This window comes from Rhinolophus hipposideros (genome assembly GCF_964194185.1).
Source record: "Rhinolophus hipposideros genome assembly, chromosome: 21".
Classification (NCBI taxonomy): Eukaryota; Metazoa; Chordata; class Mammalia; order Chiroptera; family Rhinolophidae; genus Rhinolophus; species Rhinolophus hipposideros.
Genome location: NC_138067.1, coordinates 33,275,185 through 33,293,259, shown reverse-complemented (window position 1 = coordinate 33,293,259; position 18,075 = coordinate 33,275,185). Strand labels below are relative to the sequence as shown.

Here is an 18,075-nt window from a genome sequence, read left to right as displayed (position 1 = left end):
TCATCCTGGACCTGCCCAACTGCCCCCCAACCTTGGCCAGAGGTCAGTGCCATGCCTTCTCTGCAGGGTTTTTGGTCTTAAGGACTTCGTGACCCGCACCAACTGCTCCAGTTCCAATGCGCTGGTCCTCAACACCAGCCACGACTGGCCTGTGTACGTGGGGCCTGGCGTCCTGCTGCTTCTGTACTACACCGTGACCTCGCTCCTGAAGCTCCACACACACCACCCGCCAGACCAGGTGGGTGCCCACGGCCAGTTCCCCTCTGTTCTCACATTCCCACCCCAGCACCCTTCAGGCCATGGCCCGTGGATGGGGTGGGGAACTGAGCTCTGCTTTGGTCTCTGCAGATAAAGGTGGCAGCGGGGGGTGACCAGGAGAGGGAGGTGGAACTGATGGAAGTGGACCAGTGGCCCCAGGACCAAGCGAAGGCTGCAGCCAGCAAGGAGGAGGGCGCTGCCCAGGTGAGAAGTCTAGGCTGAGTGGTGGGGCCTGGATCCCCAGCCTGCGGGCGTGGCTCACTGGGTCTTAACTCTCCTCTCAGCCCAGGACACCCATGCCCCTTGGGCTTGACCCTGACGTTGACAACTGCATCGTGCATGACCTGAGCAGCCACAGCCCCGTCCAACAGCGCCCCGGTGAGTAGGACATGCCCCAGGCAGCTCAGCGACACCTCCTTGGGCACACTGGTGCTGTCCCCTGGTGGCCATTGAGTGGTCTCGCCGTGTTGACCTCTCCAGCTGTGCCCACCTGGGGCCATGTTGCTGATAGAGCCCGAGACACTGTGGGGGGTGAGGGGGACCCCACGTTTCTCATCTTCTCCCTGCCTGCCTCCCAGTTCCCAGAGGACTGGACCGCTTGCCTTGGGCTGGCCCCGAGGCCCTGGGTGGCTGTGGGTCATCGAGGCGATGCTGGCCTGGGAGCTGTGCACAGTAGTAGCATGCCTATGTGTGATGTGATCTTTTCCTTTGCCTTGAGCCTTGATTTCCAGTTTGTGAATTGCCCCTGCACGAAGCAGAAGCTGAATCGCTGGCCTCGGGAGCTGGTGCCCTAGGCCCTTGCATGCCCACAGAGCTGGGAGGGGGGCAGAGCCATCTTGTCCATTCTGTGTCTTCAGAGCCTTGGAAACCAAGGCCTGGAGAGGGGTGAGGACTGCCCAGGGTCGCATGGCAGTTGGGAGCAGAGTCAGTCAGGGGCTTGCCTTTTCTGCCCCCAGAGCCCACCAAGTGCTGTCTTTTGAGCAGTTCCCTCTTCCTGTTGGGCTGCTGCCCCATTTTAGGTCAAAATCAGGTGTGGGTGAGGGGCTCTGGCGTATTGATGTCGGAGCTTCCCGGGTGACCCCTGCCCCCCCTTGTAGTGCACCCCAGGCTGGCCAGGCCAAGAGAGATGTCTCCGCTGCATGGCCTGGGCCACCTCATCATGGACCAGAGCTATGTGTGTGCCCTCATCGCCATGATGGTAAGGAGCAGCAGGCCTGGGTGGACCCTTCCCCCAGGATCCCTCACACGTACTGGGAGGCGGGTGGAAGCCCATGTTTTATAGCCTAGTGCCTCCTCACCAGAAATGGATGGAGCTGCTGAGCCAAGAGCCACTCTGGCCAGCCCACAGCTGTGTGTGTGAACGTGTGTGAGTGTGTGTGTGTGTGTGTGTGTACACATGAATGTGAGCATGCATATACATGACCGTGTGAACATGTATATGCATGTGTGTGTGTGAATGCGTGTGAACGAGTGTGTATGTGTGAGAATTGTGTGTGAACGTGTGCATGTGAGTGTGTATGTGTATGCATTTGTGTGCGTGTAGAATGTGTGTATGTGTACGGGAGCGTGTGTGCGTATGTGTCGGGGGCGTGTCCTGTGCTGCTCCAGGCTGATGGGCGGTCCTGTTGGCCCCGCCCCCTGGGGCCCCGCCCCGTCAGCCTTCTGGGGGAGCCGGTCGGGGCTGGGCCGCGTGGGCTGTGCCGCGTGGGCTGTGCCGCCTGCCCACCAGCCCCTGCCGTCCAGGTGTGGAGCATCACCTACCACAGTTGGCTGACGTTCGTGCTGCTGCTCTGGGCCTGCCTCATCTGGACTGTGCGCAGCCGCCACCAGCTGGCCATGCTGTGCTCGCCCTTCATCCTGCTCTACGGGCTGGCCCTGTGCGGCCTGCGCTACGTGTGGGCCATGGACCTGCGTTCTGAGCTGCCCACCACCCTGGGTCCTGTCAGCCTGCGCCAGCTGGGGCTGGAGCACACCCGCTACCCCTGCCTGGACCTGGGTGCTATGGTGAGCGCCCCCCACCCCAAGGTGCCTGTGAGTGTGTGCCGGTGCCTTGCGTTTCTGCATGAGGACCCATGACAGTGACATTCTGTTCATCACCCAGTGGAGTAGGAGCTCTGGAGGGGCAGGCCCGTGTATAGTGGTCCCCACGGGGTCCCCACCGGCCAGCCTAGAGTACTTGCTTGAGTGAATGAGTGATGATCATGTGTCATGGCGGTCACTGTTCCCATCTCCCGGACACAGGTTCCCTTAGTTTGCATGCTGTCCCTGGGTCTCACCGGGCGAGACGTGTGAACCCATGTGCGTGCATGTATGTGCAGATGTGTGTACAAACATGTGAACCTGTGTGCACACATATGTGAGCCTGTGTGGCTGTGCACGTGTACAGATATGTGAGCCTGTCTGTGCACATGCATGCACTTGTGTGCAGGTGTGTATGTGACAGGGTGAGCTTGTGACTGCAGGGGGCCTGGCTGGCCGCCTCCCTGCTGAGGGTCTCTCCCCCACCCACATCTTCTTGGGCTGGACCCTGGCTTTGGGAGGGTGCCAGACTTCCCGGCCCTCAGTGATGCCGCCCCACCCCACCCCAGTTGCTGTACACCCTGACCTTCTGGCTCCTGCTGCGCCAATTTGTCAAAGAGAAGCTGCTAAGGAGGAAGAAGGTGCCGTCCGCACTGCTGGAGGTCACCGTGGCAGACACAGGTGAGCGGACGGGGCCGTGGGCTCAGTCCCCTCCTGCCTGGTCCTGAAGTGACACCCCATCCCCTGGCTTGGCCCGCAGAGCCCCCGAGGATGCGGACACTGCTCCGGAGCCTAGGGGAGCTGGTCACGGGGCTCCACGCCAAGTACTGGATCTACGTGTGCGCCGGCATGTTCATCGTGGTCAGCTTTGCCGGCCGCCTGGTTGTCTACAAGATCGTCTACATGTTCCTCTTCCTGCTGTGCCTCTCCCTCTTCCAGGTCCCTGGGGGCGGGCGGGCTGGGCCCCTCCTGCGGCCAGGCCTCAGCACGGGCCCTCACACACCTGTGCTTGCAGGTCTACTACAGCCTGTGGAGGAAGCTGCTCAAGGTGTTCTGGTGGCTGGTGGTGGCCTACACCATGCTGGTGCTCATCGCCGTCTACACCTTCCAGTTCCAGGACTTCCCCGTGTACTGGCGCAACCTGACTGGCTTCACTGACGAGCAGTGAGTTGAGGACAGGCAGACGGGCAGGCGGGCAAAGCGGGCAGGCGAGGTGCTGGCACGGGCCGGTCACCTCCTTGGGCCCGAGGCTCTGCATCGTGGACCCCAGGGGCTGGGCAGTGCTGATGGCCACCCCTCCCCAGGCTCGGGGACCTGGGCCTGGAGCAGTTCAGCGTGTCCGAGCTCTTCTCCAGCATCCTCATCCCTGGCTTCTTCCTGCTTGCCTGCATCCTGCAGCTGCACTACTTCCACCAGCCTTTCATGCAGCTCACCGACCTGGAGCACATCCCCCTGCCTGGCGCCAGCCGCCTGCGCTGCGCTCACAGGTGTGGACCCACCTCCGCTGCCGCTGCCTCTGAGGAGCAGGAGCTTGGGTCTCAACTCATGGGCGCTGGGGACGGGGGTTTCGGGGTCTACAGAGTGTTAACCCCCCTTGAACAGAGAAGGGCCTCGTTTGGGAGGGGAAAAGAGGCCGGTGGGATTCAGACGGGAGGACCCAGGACAGCTTGAAGGCCTCAGCCACCACCTTCAGGTGCCCCAGGTGCTGGACGTTTTTTCTGACCGGGGTGGGGGCCTCGGGTGGAATGTCCTCTGGGCCACATGCTCTGACCTAGCAGCTGCAGCACACACAACACGGTCACCAAGCAGAGGCCAGGGGAGGGGCAGGCAGGGTCTTGTGTCAGCCCCAGGAGGGCAGGAGCACAGATAGGAAGTGACACTTTGGGGCCCTGTCCTAGGCAGGATGCAATGAGCGAGACCCCACTGTTACAGCAGCAGCAGGAGGAGGAGGCCCCCAGAGACGATGGGCCGGGCATGGCTGGCCGCCACCGGGCCACACAGGCCCCGGAAGGTAAGTCAGAGGGGTGGAGTGCAGCCCCCGAGAAGTGAGTGGGGTGTGCTGAGGAGCCGGGCCACTGGGCCCCCTGTGAGGCCCAGAGTCCCCGTCCCTTCTCACTGCCTGTCCCCCCACGGTCACAGCCAACAAGTGGGGCCTGGTGGCTGAACGACTGCTGGACCTGTCTGCCAGTTTCTCGAACGTCCTCACCCGCGTGCAGGTGTTTGTGCGGCGTCTGCTGGAACTACACATCTTCAAGCTGGTGGCCCTGTACACCGTCTGGGTGGCCCTAAAGGAGGTAAGAGTGGGGTGCACACCTTCCTCGTCTGCAGTGATCACTCAGGGCGCATCCCTGCATCTCAGAGCCCACAGGGGAGCGAGCTGCCCCGCCTGCCTGCCTCAGCCCTGTTTGTCCCACCTGCCGCCAGGTGTCGGTGATGAACCTCCTGCTGGTCGTGCTCTGGGCCTTCGCCCTGCCTTACCCTCGTTTCCGGCCCATGGCCTCCTGCCTGTCCACCGTATGGACCTGCATCATCATCGTGTGCAAGATGCTCTACCAGCTGAAGATCGTCAGCCCCAGCGAGTACTCCAGCAACTGCACCGAGGTACAGCCGCCGGGCACCCCGTCCCTGAGCCTGCAAGTCTCCTGCAACTTGGGCACCAAGGGGCTCCTCCTTCAACTCAGGGTGGTGAGGGGACGGATGCAGAGGGACGTCCTCAGGGCCAGAGGCTTCCTGGAGGAGGTGTCCTGCCATCTGGTCTATGGAGGACCCACTCCCCATGCCAAAGTGTCTGGGTTAGAGAAGGATCCTGATTTGCTGACTCCCTAATGAGATACAGGTCATGGCGTGAAGGGGCACCAAGGCCAGGTGTCTTCTGGAGTGAAGTGGGGGAGCCTCAGCCAGGCCTGGGAGGGGAGAGGCCGTTCAGAGTAGCCTCTACTCAGAGCTTTCTCTGCACTTCCCTGCGGCCCCAGCCTGAAGCTTCCCCATCCCCAGTCACCCGTCCCCTTCTTTATTAAGGTGGATTGGAGTCTGACAGCACCCCCATGTCCCTGGCTGGGAGCAGCTGTGGTCTGGCCCAGACAGGTTCCAGAGCTGTGGTTGGAGCAGGGGCCCAAGGCAGGGCCAGTGGTCTCTGGGGTCAGTGTCCAGTTACCAGGCACGGAGCAGGTACTGATGTCGCTCTGTTCCCCAGCCCCTCCCCAATAGCACCAACCTACAGAAGACGGAGATCAACCAGTCTTTGCTGTACCGAGGGCCTGTCGACCCAGCCAACTGGTTTGGCGTGCGGAAAGGCTTCCCAAACCTAGGCTACATCCAGGTGAGGGCGGGGGTCAGGGGGCGGGAACAAGGGGGCTTGGGCCTTAGGAGCCTGGGGGGCCCAGGGAGGGGGCAGGAGCTGCAGGGGCCTAACTGTCCACCTCCCCAGAACCACCTGCAGATCCTGCTGCTGCTGGTGTTCGAGGCCATTGTGTACCGGCGCCAAGAACACCACCGCCGGCAGCACCAGGTGGCCCCACTGCCCGCCCAGGCCGTCTGCATGGATGGCACCCGCCAGCAGCTGGACCAGGACCTGCTCAGCTGCATCAAGTACTTCGTCAACTTCTTCTTCTACAAATTTGGGCTGGAGGTGAGGCTGGGCATCAACCCTTACCCACTTCCCCAGGCAGGGCTCAGCCACGGGGTGTCCGTTCCACCCTCTGTGGGGCCTCGGCCGAGCTTCTGCAATGTGCAGACCCCCAGGGGCCACCTGGGGACACGGGGGCAGATTACCAAGAGTGCTGGGTTCTCCCAGGCAAGGCTGGCCTGTAGAATGAAGGCAGGGGGCCAGGACTCAGGCTGGAGACTGGGTCAGAGTCTCCAGTCTGCCACAGAGCCCCCCTAACCTCGATTTCCCCCTTGCAAGGTGGAGACATGACCAGCCTCTCCATCCCTCCAGGAGGGCGGTGTAAGCTGCCATACGCTTGCGCTGCAGGCCCCCACTCTGTGCACAACACCCTTCTGCCTCCAGGCAGAGGATGGTCAGCTTCCTGCCAGCCCCACCACCCCGTGCTGCCTGTGGCCCTCTGAGCCAGCCTGCGGGGCCTGATACTGCCTGCAGGCAGGACCAAGAAGGTCCCTTCCACCAGTTCCCTCCATCTCCCATTCTCATTTCCTCCTGCCCTTTCTGCTGCCCCCAGATCTGCTTCCTGATGGCCGTGAATGTGATTGGGCAGCGTATGAACTTCATGGTCATCCTGCATGGCTGCTGGCTGGTGGCCATCCTCACCCGCCGGCGCCGCAGGGCCATCGCCCATCTCTGGCCCAACTACTGCCTCTTCCTGACGCTCTTCCTGCTTTACCAGTACCTGCTGTGCCTGGGCATTCCCCCAGCCCTGTGCATCGGTGAGCAGGGCGCGGGCTGTGGGCAGGGGCGTGAGCACTGAGTGAGACGGTGTGCGTGGCTGTGGCCACATGAGAGCGCACAGGGCTGTTTTCCACCTGCCCTGGGGTCCTCGAGCTCCTGGAGTTGGCCTCAGCCTCCCTCCCCATTGCACAGCCTGGCCTCCTCGAGTCCATCCCTGCTCAGCCCCCAGCCCCACCCAGGTGCCCCTGGTGTTGCTTCCATGGACCCGGCCGGCTACAGCCATGCCATCTTTCGGTGGGGGGCTGTTGGCCCCTGGCTGGACTCCCGGCATCCATTGCCACCTTTTTTTTTTGCCCAACATTATATTTTGAAAACTTTAAAACAATCAGAGCATTTGGGAGAATAGTGCAAGGAAGAGTTGTACACTCTTCCTTGGTGCATGAGAGTCCCTGGAGGAGTCCCCCCTGAGGGTCGGCACCCTCTGTACCCCAGGACACGACCACGCACAGCTGTCCATCCCTGGACAATATGCTGGTCTGATGTGCGTCCGTACTCAGTGCCCCATCCTCACGGCCCTGTCCTTGGTGGCTGTTTGCTTTAATGCAGGATCTGACCTTTGCATTTGGCTATCCTCTTCTCTTGTCTCCTTCGGTCTGGACTGTCTCAAGTTCTGACTCTTGTGATGTTTTCCTAGTCAGGGCAGTGGGTTTGCAGAAAGCTCCTAGTGTGGATTTGCTGGGTTGCTCCCATGTATAGACGGCACTCAGTGGTGCTGTGCTTGGTGGCCCATGACCGGGAGTCCAGTCGGTTGTCTGTCCTATTCGGGGGTCCCCAGCCCACCCTGTGGAGGGGCAGCCGCTCTACCTTTCGCCATTGACATGGGTGGTGTCCTCGTCCATTGACGCTCCTGAGTCAGCCATGGTGGGACTTTGTAAAACGGACGTTTTCATTTCCGTTATTGCTGGTACATTAATTAGTTGGCTTTTCCGTGGACAGAGTTTTGATTTCTCACCCTTCCCATTTCTGTTTCTTATTGTCGGCAGATCCACAGTTCTTTTTAAAATATGTTACATATAACCCATTCCTGTCATTACCTTTACATTCGGAGCACCTCAGACGTTTCCCATGCAGGTCCTTCAAGCCGGTGCTTTCGATGTGCTCCACCACTGCCTTTGAGAGTCAGGTTCACTGAGGCTCTGTTCACACCCTGTTAACCAACCCCCATCCTTCTTAGCATACAGTTCTGTGAGTTTTGGCACGTGCACTCAGGACCACTACCCGTCAGTCACCGAAGTGTTCCAGCCCCCACACCCTGCCCGCAACCACTGAGCCGACCACTTCTAACTGCCTTTTCCAGAACGCCTTACAAATGGACTCAGAGCATGTCACCTTTGAGTCTGGCTTTTTGCAGCAGAACACATTCGAGGCTCTCCTGTGTCGATGTGTAGCAGCGCTTCGTTCCTTTTTTGTTTGGTTTTGTTTTTTAACTATTTATGTAGACTTACAGGAGTTGAGAAGCAGAGTTCTCAAATGCCCTTCACCCAGTTTCCCTGCTGTTAGCCTCTGACATAACCCGGTACAGTGACGAAAACTGAGATGAACATGGGTCCCATGCCACCAACTACTAATGGATCCACAGGCTGCATGTGGCCAACCTGCTCGGCCACTGCCACCCACTTTCTGTCATAGGACCCCATGCAATCCCACAGTACAGTTCATCATGCTGGCTCCTCTGCCTTTCCTCATCTTTCATGACCTTAAATTTTTTGAGAAACACTGGGCTGTTACCGTGTTTCCCCGAAAATAAGACCTAGCCTGAATATAAGACTCGGTTTATTTTACCATAATATAATGTAAAACCCAGTCTTATTTTCCTATAAGACCAGGTCTATTATAATATAATATAATATAATATAATATAATATAATATAATATAATATAATATAATATAATATAATAATATAATACCGGGTCTTATATTAATTTTTGCTCCAAAAGACTCATTATTGCTGATGGTCCAGCTAGGTCTTATTTTCGGGGAAACACGGTATTTTGTAGAATGTCCCTCAATCTGGGATTGTTTGGTGTTTTTTCATTAGACCAGGTTACACACTTTTGGCAGGAATATTATGGTGCATCATATGGGGCCAGTGTGTCTCATCGCAGTTAATAGTTCCCTTCATCTCTTGGTTACAGTGCTGTTTTCAGGGTTTCTCTACTGTGAAGCTAGTATTTTCCTCTTTGTGATTAATACATATTTCATTGGAGGGAGATATCTACAACTATGCAAATGTCTTATTTCTCCTTAAGCTTTCACCCACTAATTTTAGCACCCACTAATAAATCCTGCCCCAGGAATTAATTTGGTTTCTAACAGTGACGTTCTATTTCCGTTTCTTCTATAGTTAACTGGCCCACTCTGTGGAGAAGCGCTATTCCTTCTCCCTGTTATTTGTTTAGTTGTTTACTTATATCTGTACGGATTCCGGAGGTTATTCTTTCACTGTTGGCTTTGTTGTTCACACCGTCCCAACCTTGGCCCGGGGAGCTCTTTGGGGTTGGTTCCACTGCAGTCAGCCTGCCCCCACCCACCCTACCCCCGGGAAACCACTGACATTTCCTGTCCGTAGAGTTTTGTCTTTTCCAGAATGTCATACAAATGGAATTGTACGTGTTGCCTTTGGGTCTGGCTTCTTTGTAGCACTTAAGGTGTATCTATGTTGACACTGTTCTTTTTCCTTGCTGAGTAGTATTGTGGTTTGGATGTACTATAGTTGATTTGACCTTTCACCTATAGGCGTCATCTGGTTTCCAGTTTGGGGATGTGAAAATGGGTGCATAGGTTTTTGCAGGGGCATAATTTTCTTTTCTCTGGCATCAATGAACAGAGCAGCTGTCCCATTTTATATCCCCGACAGTGATCCGGTTCTTCCACATCCTTACCAGCATTTGGTGTTGTCACTAGTTTTGATTTTAGCCATTCTGACAGGTGTGTAATGACGTCCCATCCCGGTCCGTGCATACCATGGCCCACCACTCAGGGAGGCTGCCCTGCCCACCTGCCTTCCCAGTACTCTCTATCACTCAGTTCCTCCCACTGGGACCGGGGGCACAGTTTATGCCTGGGAAACGTGCACGTGAGAATGTGCTGGAAGCTCTGGACCTGTGTGCTCTCGAAACTCCAAGTGACAGTGGGTGTGTTTTTGAGGCTGCCTTTGTGAATGCACATGTGGTGTACGAATGATTCCCAGGGACACGGGTCCTGGAGGCTGCAGGCCAGCAGATGGGGACAGGGATGGGATGTGGAGCCCTGATACTTACCTTCCACCTACAGACTATCCGTGGCGCTGGAGCCAGGCCATCCCCATGAACTCCGCACTCATCAAGTGGCTGTACCTGCCTGACTTCTTCAGGGCCCCCAACTCTACCAACCTCATCAGTGAGTGCCCACCGGCTGGGCCCCTCTTCCACACATGCCACCTGCTGCCAGCCTCCTGGGAGGCCAAGGAGATTCTGCATGGGGACGGGTAGTGTAGACCCTCTTCTCCAGCCAGCACGGGGCGCATGGTTCAGGCCTCGCTGGCCAGTCCACTCCTGTGTTTCCCCAGCAGGATGGGGGCTTTTTCCCATGAGTATGCCCAGTCCCACAGGACATTCCCATGGGACCGAGGCCCACCTCACACGTGCATACCCAGCTACCAGGCACACATTTGCTCACCAGCATGTAGGCAGCTGTGCATGCAGGTAAGGATGCAGGCATGGTTGCAGGTGTGGCGGTGCAGGCGGACGTAGGTGTGCACAGACCGATGCCTACGTAGTATGCAGTCAGGCGCGGCGTTGCTTCCTTTCCTGACGTGTGTGTGGTGTATGCAGAATGTGTACAGACAGGCAGCCACATACACGTCCATACCCATTTATGGGCACCGCTTGCTGGTGTCCACACACATACACTGGTGTCGGCCTAGCCCCCACCCCCACCCCCCACACGCACCATGCTTCTGTCTGATCTGGATACAAGGTTAGTGCCAGGTGGGATGTGCCCTGCACCTGTCGTGTGCCAGGCCTCTGCACTGGGGTCAGTGTGGCAGTGGCCTCCTGTGTGCCCACAGGTGACTTCCTCCTGCTGCTCTGCGCCTCCCAGCAGTGGCAGGTATTCTCGGCTGAACGGACGGAGGAGTGGCAGCACATGGCTGGCGTCAACACCGACCACCTGGAGCCCGTGCTGAGGGAGCCCAACCCCGTTCCCAACTTCATCCACTGCAGGTGGGTCCTGGGGCATCGCCAGCTGGCAGAGCCCAGGTGGGGCTGGGGGGCTCACTAGGGCTGCGTAGGCCACTGGTCAGCAGGGCTAACAGATACTCCTGGGCTCTGGCTAGGACTGAGCCCAGGACAGGTGCTGCCACAGGGGTGCTATGGCTAGGACCAGGGGTGGACGCTGACCTCGCAGCAGAGTGACCTTCCGGAGGTCCTCTGGCCCACGGCCGTGGGGGGAGGCGGGGTGACTGGCCCGTAGTGACACCCCACCTGGCAGGTCCTACCTCGACATGCTGAAAGTGGCCGTCTTCCGCTACTTCTTCTGGCTGGTGCTGGTGGTGGTGTTCGTCACTGGGGCCACGCGTATCAGTGTCTTCGGGCTGGGCTACCTGCTGGCCTGTTTCTACCTGCTGCTCTTCGGCACCTCTCTGCTGCAGAAGGACACGCGTACCCGCCTCGTGCTGTGGGACTGCCTCATCCTTTACAATGTCACCGTCATCATCTCCAAGAACATGCTCTCGGTGAGCCAGTCTGCCCAGCCCCAGCCCTGACCCCGACCCTGACCTCGCTGGCCAGCTGACCCTCCTCCCGCCCCCCCAGCTCCTGTCCTGTGTTTTTGTGGAGCAAATGCAGAGCAGCTTCTGCTGGGTCATACAGCTCTTCAGCCTCGTGTGCACAGTCAAAGGCTACTATGACCGTGAGTGGGAGAGGGCAGACGGCTGGCTCTACCAGGGACATGCTGCTTCCAGGACCCCGACCCCTCTCTCCGACCCACGGCCCCGACCTGTGTTCTAACACTGATCCTGAAAAGCATGCTCACCCTGTGCCCCTCACGGAGGTCCCTAAGCCTTGCCCTGCACCCCTTCCCCACCTGTGCTCCTGATCACACCCCTGAATCGTGCTGGTGCCTGTCCCACAGCCAAGGACATGCTGGGCAAGGGCAAGGACCAGGACTGCCTGCTGCCCGTGGAGGAGGCTGGCATCCTCTGGGACAGCGTTTGTTTCCTGTTCCTGCTGCTACAGCGTCGTATCTTCCTCAGTTACTACTTCCTGCACGTCAGGGCCGAGCTCGAGGCCACCGCCCAGCTGGCCTCCAGGTGGGCCCGGGCCTCAGGCCCCCCCAGGCCCATCTAAGGCAGGGCGCTGCACCCTGATGTGACATGTCCCCTAGAGGAAGCACTGAGGACCTCGGGCCATCAGCACCTGCTCAGGGCCCAAGTGCATAACCTCCATGTCATGTGGTCTTGGCCCTGGCTCTGTGTGGGCTGGCGCTGCAGTCCTGTTATTGCCCCCATGCTGGCCTGACGTGCACCCCACCAAAGGGCCTGCCCCCTTGCTCTGCACTCTGGCCGATGAGCCAGCGAATCTTCCCATCCCCAGCGTCTGCAGCTCCCATGGCCAGGGAGGCAGGGCTGCCCTCCCTTTGGGGCCTGTTCATTTGCGTGTTTTCTGTCCCAGGAGACAAGGTGGCAGGAGGGGGTCCCCTCCCTCTCACTGCAGCACATGACTGGGGGGTATCGTAGGGAAGCAAGCCCTCAGTGTGAACAGGGAGGGCCTGGGCAGGTGGACCAGGGAGGGGTGCAGCTGGAGCTCAGCACCCCCAGGCCTCACTGACTTCCTCACAGGGGCTTCGACCTGTACAATGCTGCCAACCTCAAAAGCATTGACTTCCACCGCAAGGCCGAAGAGAAGAGCCTGGCCCAGCTGAAAAGACAGTAGGTGTCATCTGGGGTACGTGGGTGGGAGGTAGGGGTGTTCTTGACCGGCCTGGCACTCAGGGCTGTCTTCCACCCACAGGATGGAACGTATCCGTGCCAAACAGGAAAAGCATAGGCAGGGCCGGGTGGGCCTTGGCCAAACCCAGGAGCCCCTGGAACCCGGCCAAGAGCCAGGTGAGTGTGGGCGGAGCCTCAGGGGCCCCTGAAACTTGGCGTGTCTGTGCTGCTGGAGCCTGCCCGAGTCTGTGCCACGTAACGTTCCACAGGGCTTTCAGCCCATCTGTCCTGTGCCATGTGGTCACTCTGTCCCTGTAGGCCACATAGCCGGCCTGTGACTGTCCGTCTGCACTTGTGGACTGTCCTCTGACCCCACAGCACCACATGGTCCCTCTGTCACTGCAGGGACTCAGTGTCTGTCTCTGCTGAGGGGCACCCTCATTCTCCTGTGCCTCTCCCTGCTGGCTCATGCTTGCCACACCCTCCCCTCCACAGGGCCCAGCAGTCCAGGGGGCTCCTCCCCGCCACGGAGACAGTGGTGGCGGCCCTGGCTGGACCACGCCACAGGTACCACCCTAACCTGGCTGCCATAACCACATTCTCAAGCCACTGTGTGCTGGGCATCCTTCCCCCCTCAGCTGCTGTCCACCTTTGGGGTGGATGGAACTTGCTGGGTGCTGACCTCCAGCCTATGCACGTCCCGCCCCCTTTTCCTGTACTCCCTATAACCACTGTCATGCAGGCTCTCGGGCCTTGCTCTAAGCCATGCAGTGATAAGGGGCTAGGTCTCAATTTAGCTGGACCCCTAACCACAGGCTATGCATTTTTCTAACTCGGGGATTCAGAAATCTGCATCTTCACTGCCCACCCACAGCCTCTCCTTTCCTGGCTCTGACCACTGTGTGTTCCTCTCGTCCCGTCTAGTCTCGTCCCACTGCTCTGGCCTGTGTCTGGTGCATATGCTCTGTCCCCTAGGCTGCTGCTCCTGCCTGCAGCCACTGTGGCTGTCCCTTGGGGGGAGGGTGGCACGTGGGCCTTGGCCCATGGGGTCATGGGATGCTAAGGGAACAAGCTGGGCAGCACAGCCTATTACCCGGCTCACCCAGACCCAAGAAATGAACTAGCGAGTCTTGCAGGTCGGGGGGAGGTGCAGAACCCAACCGCGGGGTGGGGAGCCCAGCTCTCAGCTCTACCCTGCCTACAGTCATCCACTCCGGGGATTACTTCCTGTTCGAGTCCGACAGCGAGGAGGAGGAGGAGACCCAGACGGAGGACCCCAGGCCATCGGCACAGAGTGCCTTCCAGGTAAAGTGGGAGTGTCTCTTGTCTGCCTTTTCCTGTCCATTGAGCACCTGGACCAAGACAGCACAGGGAGGACATGACGCCCCCAGGGCCTGGGGAGCCATGCAGACCTCCCGAGTCCGCAAGTCAGGTGGGACAGCAGGCTGTGCGGGATGTAGGTCAGGGCAGCTACGTGGCCGTGCCCACTGCCTTCTGAGGTCCCAACTCTGAACACCCAGACCTGCGGTGGCCACCAGGGGCCTGGCCTTCGAGAAGAGCTCAGCAACAAGTTTGCTGGACACACGTCTGTCTCCTGAGCCAGGAGCCTCTTACCCACCGTTGGGTCTGTGTCCTAGCATGGGGCCCGGGTGCTGAGTGAGAACTGTGATGTGCTGCGTGGGCTTTGTGCACAGCAGTTCCGTGGCGCCCATTTCCTGCTCAGGCTCAAGCGGGAGGTCCCCAGCTGGGCTGTCTGAGTCCCGGCTCCTCCTCCTCCTCCGGAGCTCAGCGGTGGGTCCACGGGGACTTGATTAGTGGGAAGGCAGGGTGCTAACCCAGAGGGCCTGGCCTGCAGATGGCGTACCAGGCGTGGGTGACCAATGCCCAGTCGGTGCTGAGGCGGCGGCGGCAGGAGCAGGTGCGGGAGCAGGCACAGCAACTGCCTGTGGGTGAGTGAGGCCGGGTGCGGGTGCGGGTGTGGGGAGGAGGGGCTGCAGGGATGCCAGGCGCTGACCAGCACCCTATGCCCAGGAGGCGGACCAGAGGTGGAGTTAGCCGAGGGCCCAGAGGACGTGGTGGCAGGTGTGTGGGGCCCAGGGGCTGAGGTTGGGGGTCTCCCACTGGCTGCCTCTCCAGCACCTTCCTGCCAACTGCCCGATCCCCCCGCACCCCCCCACTCGCAGGCCGCAGTCACGTGATGCAGCGGGTGCTGAGCACCATGCAGTTCCTGTGGGTGCTGGGACAGGCGCTGGTGGACGGGCTGACACACTGGCTGCACACCTTCACCCGACACCACAGCGCCATGAGTGATGTGCTGTGCGCCAAGCGCTACCTGCTCACACAGAAGCTGCTCAGGGTGGGTGCCGCACGCCTCCATCCCATCACACGCCTGCCACCATGCCCTGGCCCCTCTCCTGCACTGGGGAATGGAGCAGAGCGGGGACCACCTCCACTGCCCTAAGTCCCTTCCTGTGCCCTGCAGAACGGAGAGGTGCACCAGGGAGCACCGGACCAGCTGTACTCCAGTGAGGTCGAGGCCATGCCAACAGGCCCCTCGGAGGCCCGCGAGGCACCCAGCACAGTGTCGAGGTAGGTATGGGCCACAGGGGCTCAGGCAGGAGCCAGGACCCGCCTTCCCTGGCCCGTCCGAGCCACTGCACTCAGGGGCACATAGCTTCCCGGCCCCTTGTCTACCAGGGACCTCGAGGCCATCCGCCACCTCTGTGACCAGCCTTCCCTCCCATAGTGGGCTGGGAGCCGAGGAGCCACTGAGCAGCACACCCGGGGATGCCAGCAGCCGCCTGAGTACTGGCTACAATACCCGCAGTGGCAGTGAGGAGATAATCACCGAGCCCGAGGCTTCCCTGCGCGGCTCCGGAGAGCTTCCCACCAGCACTGGAACCCGGCCACGCACGGCTAGTGAGCTCCTCCTTGACAGGTGTGCACAAGGGGAGGTAGGTATGGGGCAGGTGGGCCCAGGCAGGGGGTCAGCGCCTGCCTGAATGTGGTCCCTGCAGGTGCCTGCAAATCCCGGAGCTGGAGGAGGCTAAGCGCTTCGAGGCTGGGCAGGGCCGAGCACTGCGGCTGCTGCAGGCCGTGTACCAGTGCGTGGCTGCCCACTCGGAGCTGCTCTGCTACTTCATCATCATCCTTAACCACATGGTCACCGCGTCCGCCGCCTCCCTTGTGCTGCCCGTGCTGGTCTTCCTGTGGGCCATGCTGTCCATCCCTCGGCCCAGCAAGCGCTTCTGGATGACTGCCATCGTCTTCACTGAGGTGGCAACAGCAGGAGGGTGGGCTGGGGGTGAGGGCCTAGCCCCACCGTGCTGAGTGCCCCTCCCCCACAGGTCACAGTCGTCACCAAGTACCTGTTCCAGTTTGGCTTCTTCCCCTGGAACAGCTACACCGTGCTTCGGCGCTATGAGAACAAGCCCTACTTCCCACCACGGATCCTGGGCCTGGAGAAGACCGACAGCTATATCAAGTATGACCTGGTACAGCTCATGGCCCTCTTCTTCCACCGTTCCCAGCTGCTGGTGAGTGCCAGGTGCTGGGTGGTGGGCAGTGGGCGGACACCTCTCAGCACCCCCCCCCCAGCCTGAGCCCTCTTGTTCCAGGAGGCGAGGCTGAATGCTGTGGGCCCCAGGGTGGGCCTGGCCGTCTTGCCTGGTCCGAGAGCTGCCCAGTGCGGCCACACTGGCCTCCCCACCGCCCTCCCTCCCTCCCTCCACAGTGCTACGGCCTCTGGGACCACGAGGAGGTCCCCCTCTCCAGGGAGCATGACGGGAGCCATGAGAAGGAGGAGGAGAAGCCTGAGGAGGAGCCAGCCCTGCTGGGACTCCAGACCAAGGCGGGTGCAGGGCCCCAGGAGGAGCCAGGGGTGGCTGGGGCTCCCACCGAGGATGACATCCAGGTGGACACGATGGACGGGCCCGCAGAGCAGCCAGTGGAGCCCAAGCCCCGTGACAGGAGACGCATCAGCTTGCGTTTCAGAAGGAGGAAGGAGAGCGCAGAACGCAGAGGACCAGCAGCCCTTGGTACATGGCCCTTCCCACCCACGCCGCCCCAGCCTCCCAACTCCCACGCTGGAGCCCTGACCATGTTCCCACCAGGTCCTCTGTCCAGAGGACATAGGCCCAGCTGGCCCACTGCTGGTGACGCTGGGAGGGCCCTGTGCTCAGTCTGCTGGTCTGTGAAATGGGGTGATGGCAGCCCCTCAGGGGGCTCTCGGAGTGGTCAGGAGCTGAGCTGGGCCCAGCCCCGTGGCCTTCTGTCAGTGGTGGCTGATCCCCCGCAGACGCTGACACCAAGGACAAGGCGGAGCAGGCAGCAGCCGCCTCTGAGAGAGAGAAGAGGCAGAGCCGCCCCCGGGAAAGAGTCAAGGCTCTCGGGATCCAGCTGCAGACCTTCTGCCTGTCCCTGTGAGTGACTGGCCTGGGAGTGGCCCAGGAGAGGGGCGGGTGGGAGGAAACCAGGTGGGACTGAGCTGAGCCCTAGTCCACACGCCCGCAGGGCCCAGAGCGTATACCAGCCTCTGCGGTGTTTCTTCCACGACATCCTGCACACCAAGTACCGCGCAGCCACCGACGTGTACGCCTTCATGTTCCTGGCTGACGTGGTCGACTTCATCATCATCATCTTCGGCTTCTGGGCCTTTGGGGTGAGCCGGGCTCAGGGCCTCCAGGGAGCACAGAGCCCAGCAGCCATCCCAGCTCCCCTGACCTCTGCTCTCCCGGCCACAGAAGCACTCGGCGGCCACGGACATCACATCCTCCCTGTCGGACGACCAGGTGCCTGAGGCCTTCCTGGTTATGCTGCTGATCCAGTTCAGCACCATGGTCGTCGACCGTGCCCTCTACCTGCGCAAGACCGTGCTGGGCAAGCTGGCCTTCCAGGTTGTGCTGGTGCTGGCCATCCACCTCTGGATGTTCTTCATCCTGCCTGCTGTCACTGAGAGGTGGGTGCTGGGGGCTCGGGCCCTGCACTGCAGAGACGCGCTTGAGTCCGGACACCTTGAGGCCCCGGCCGCCGGACTCGGCTGCTGTGCCTTGACCTGGGCTTCCTGTCCCACTCAGGATGTTCAGCCAGAACGCAGTGGCCCAGCTGTGGTACTTCGTGAAGTGCATCTACTTCGCCCTGTCTGCCTACCAGATCCGCTGTGGCTATCCCACCCGCATCCTCGGCAACTTCCTCACCAAGAAGTACAACCACCTTAACCTTTTCCTCTTCCAAGGGTGAGTGCGGGCCCACCCTGGGGTCAGGGCGGGGGAGGAGCGAGGCTGCGCTGCCTCAGCCTCTCCTGACGAGTGCCCTGGCTTCCGGCAGGTTCCGGCTGGTACCGTTCCTGGTAGAGCTGCGGGCCGTGATGGACTGGGTGTGGACGGATACCACGTTGTCCCTGTCCAACTGGATGTGCGTGGAGGACATCTATGCCAATATCTTCATCATCAAGTGCAGCCGAGAGACAGAAAAGGTGCCTGGGCC

At 60.3% G+C, this 18,075-nt stretch overlaps 1 protein-coding gene across 1 annotated transcript in view; it reads left to right on the top strand.

Moving 5' to 3' along the window:
• The window catches only part of PIEZO1 (piezo type mechanosensitive ion channel component 1 (Er blood group)), a 65,024-nt gene that overhangs the window by 43,370 nt on the left and 3,579 nt on the right, over positions 1-18,075 (top strand). Inside the window, exons 8-44 of the mRNA XM_081032539.1 lie at positions 67-238; positions 349-462; positions 543-636; positions 1,356-1,456; positions 2,002-2,262; positions 2,847-2,958; positions 3,038-3,216; positions 3,293-3,441; positions 3,582-3,764; positions 4,176-4,288; positions 4,417-4,571; positions 4,702-4,878; positions 5,471-5,596; positions 5,705-5,905; positions 6,456-6,660; positions 9,957-10,061; positions 10,732-10,885; positions 11,154-11,397; positions 11,477-11,573; positions 11,796-11,973; positions 12,502-12,591; positions 12,674-12,768; positions 13,087-13,158; positions 13,796-13,896; positions 14,447-14,540; positions 14,623-14,673; positions 14,775-14,947; positions 15,074-15,180; positions 15,338-15,529; positions 15,609-15,867; positions 15,939-16,127; positions 16,325-16,628; positions 16,889-17,012; positions 17,104-17,251; positions 17,334-17,548; positions 17,667-17,825; positions 17,917-18,064. Coding sequence (XP_080888665.1) covers positions 67-238; positions 349-462; positions 543-636; positions 1,356-1,456; positions 2,002-2,262; positions 2,847-2,958; positions 3,038-3,216; positions 3,293-3,441; positions 3,582-3,764; positions 4,176-4,288; positions 4,417-4,571; positions 4,702-4,878; positions 5,471-5,596; positions 5,705-5,905; positions 6,456-6,660; positions 9,957-10,061; positions 10,732-10,885; positions 11,154-11,397; positions 11,477-11,573; positions 11,796-11,973; positions 12,502-12,591; positions 12,674-12,768; positions 13,087-13,158; positions 13,796-13,896; positions 14,447-14,540; positions 14,623-14,673; positions 14,775-14,947; positions 15,074-15,180; positions 15,338-15,529; positions 15,609-15,867; positions 15,939-16,127; positions 16,325-16,628; positions 16,889-17,012; positions 17,104-17,251; positions 17,334-17,548; positions 17,667-17,825; positions 17,917-18,064 — 5,641 coding nt within the window. The remainder of the gene's footprint in view (positions 1-66; positions 239-348; positions 463-542; positions 637-1,355; positions 1,457-2,001; positions 2,263-2,846; positions 2,959-3,037; positions 3,217-3,292; positions 3,442-3,581; positions 3,765-4,175; positions 4,289-4,416; positions 4,572-4,701; positions 4,879-5,470; positions 5,597-5,704; positions 5,906-6,455; positions 6,661-9,956; positions 10,062-10,731; positions 10,886-11,153; positions 11,398-11,476; positions 11,574-11,795; positions 11,974-12,501; positions 12,592-12,673; positions 12,769-13,086; positions 13,159-13,795; positions 13,897-14,446; positions 14,541-14,622; positions 14,674-14,774; positions 14,948-15,073; positions 15,181-15,337; positions 15,530-15,608; positions 15,868-15,938; positions 16,128-16,324; positions 16,629-16,888; positions 17,013-17,103; positions 17,252-17,333; positions 17,549-17,666; positions 17,826-17,916; positions 18,065-18,075) is intronic.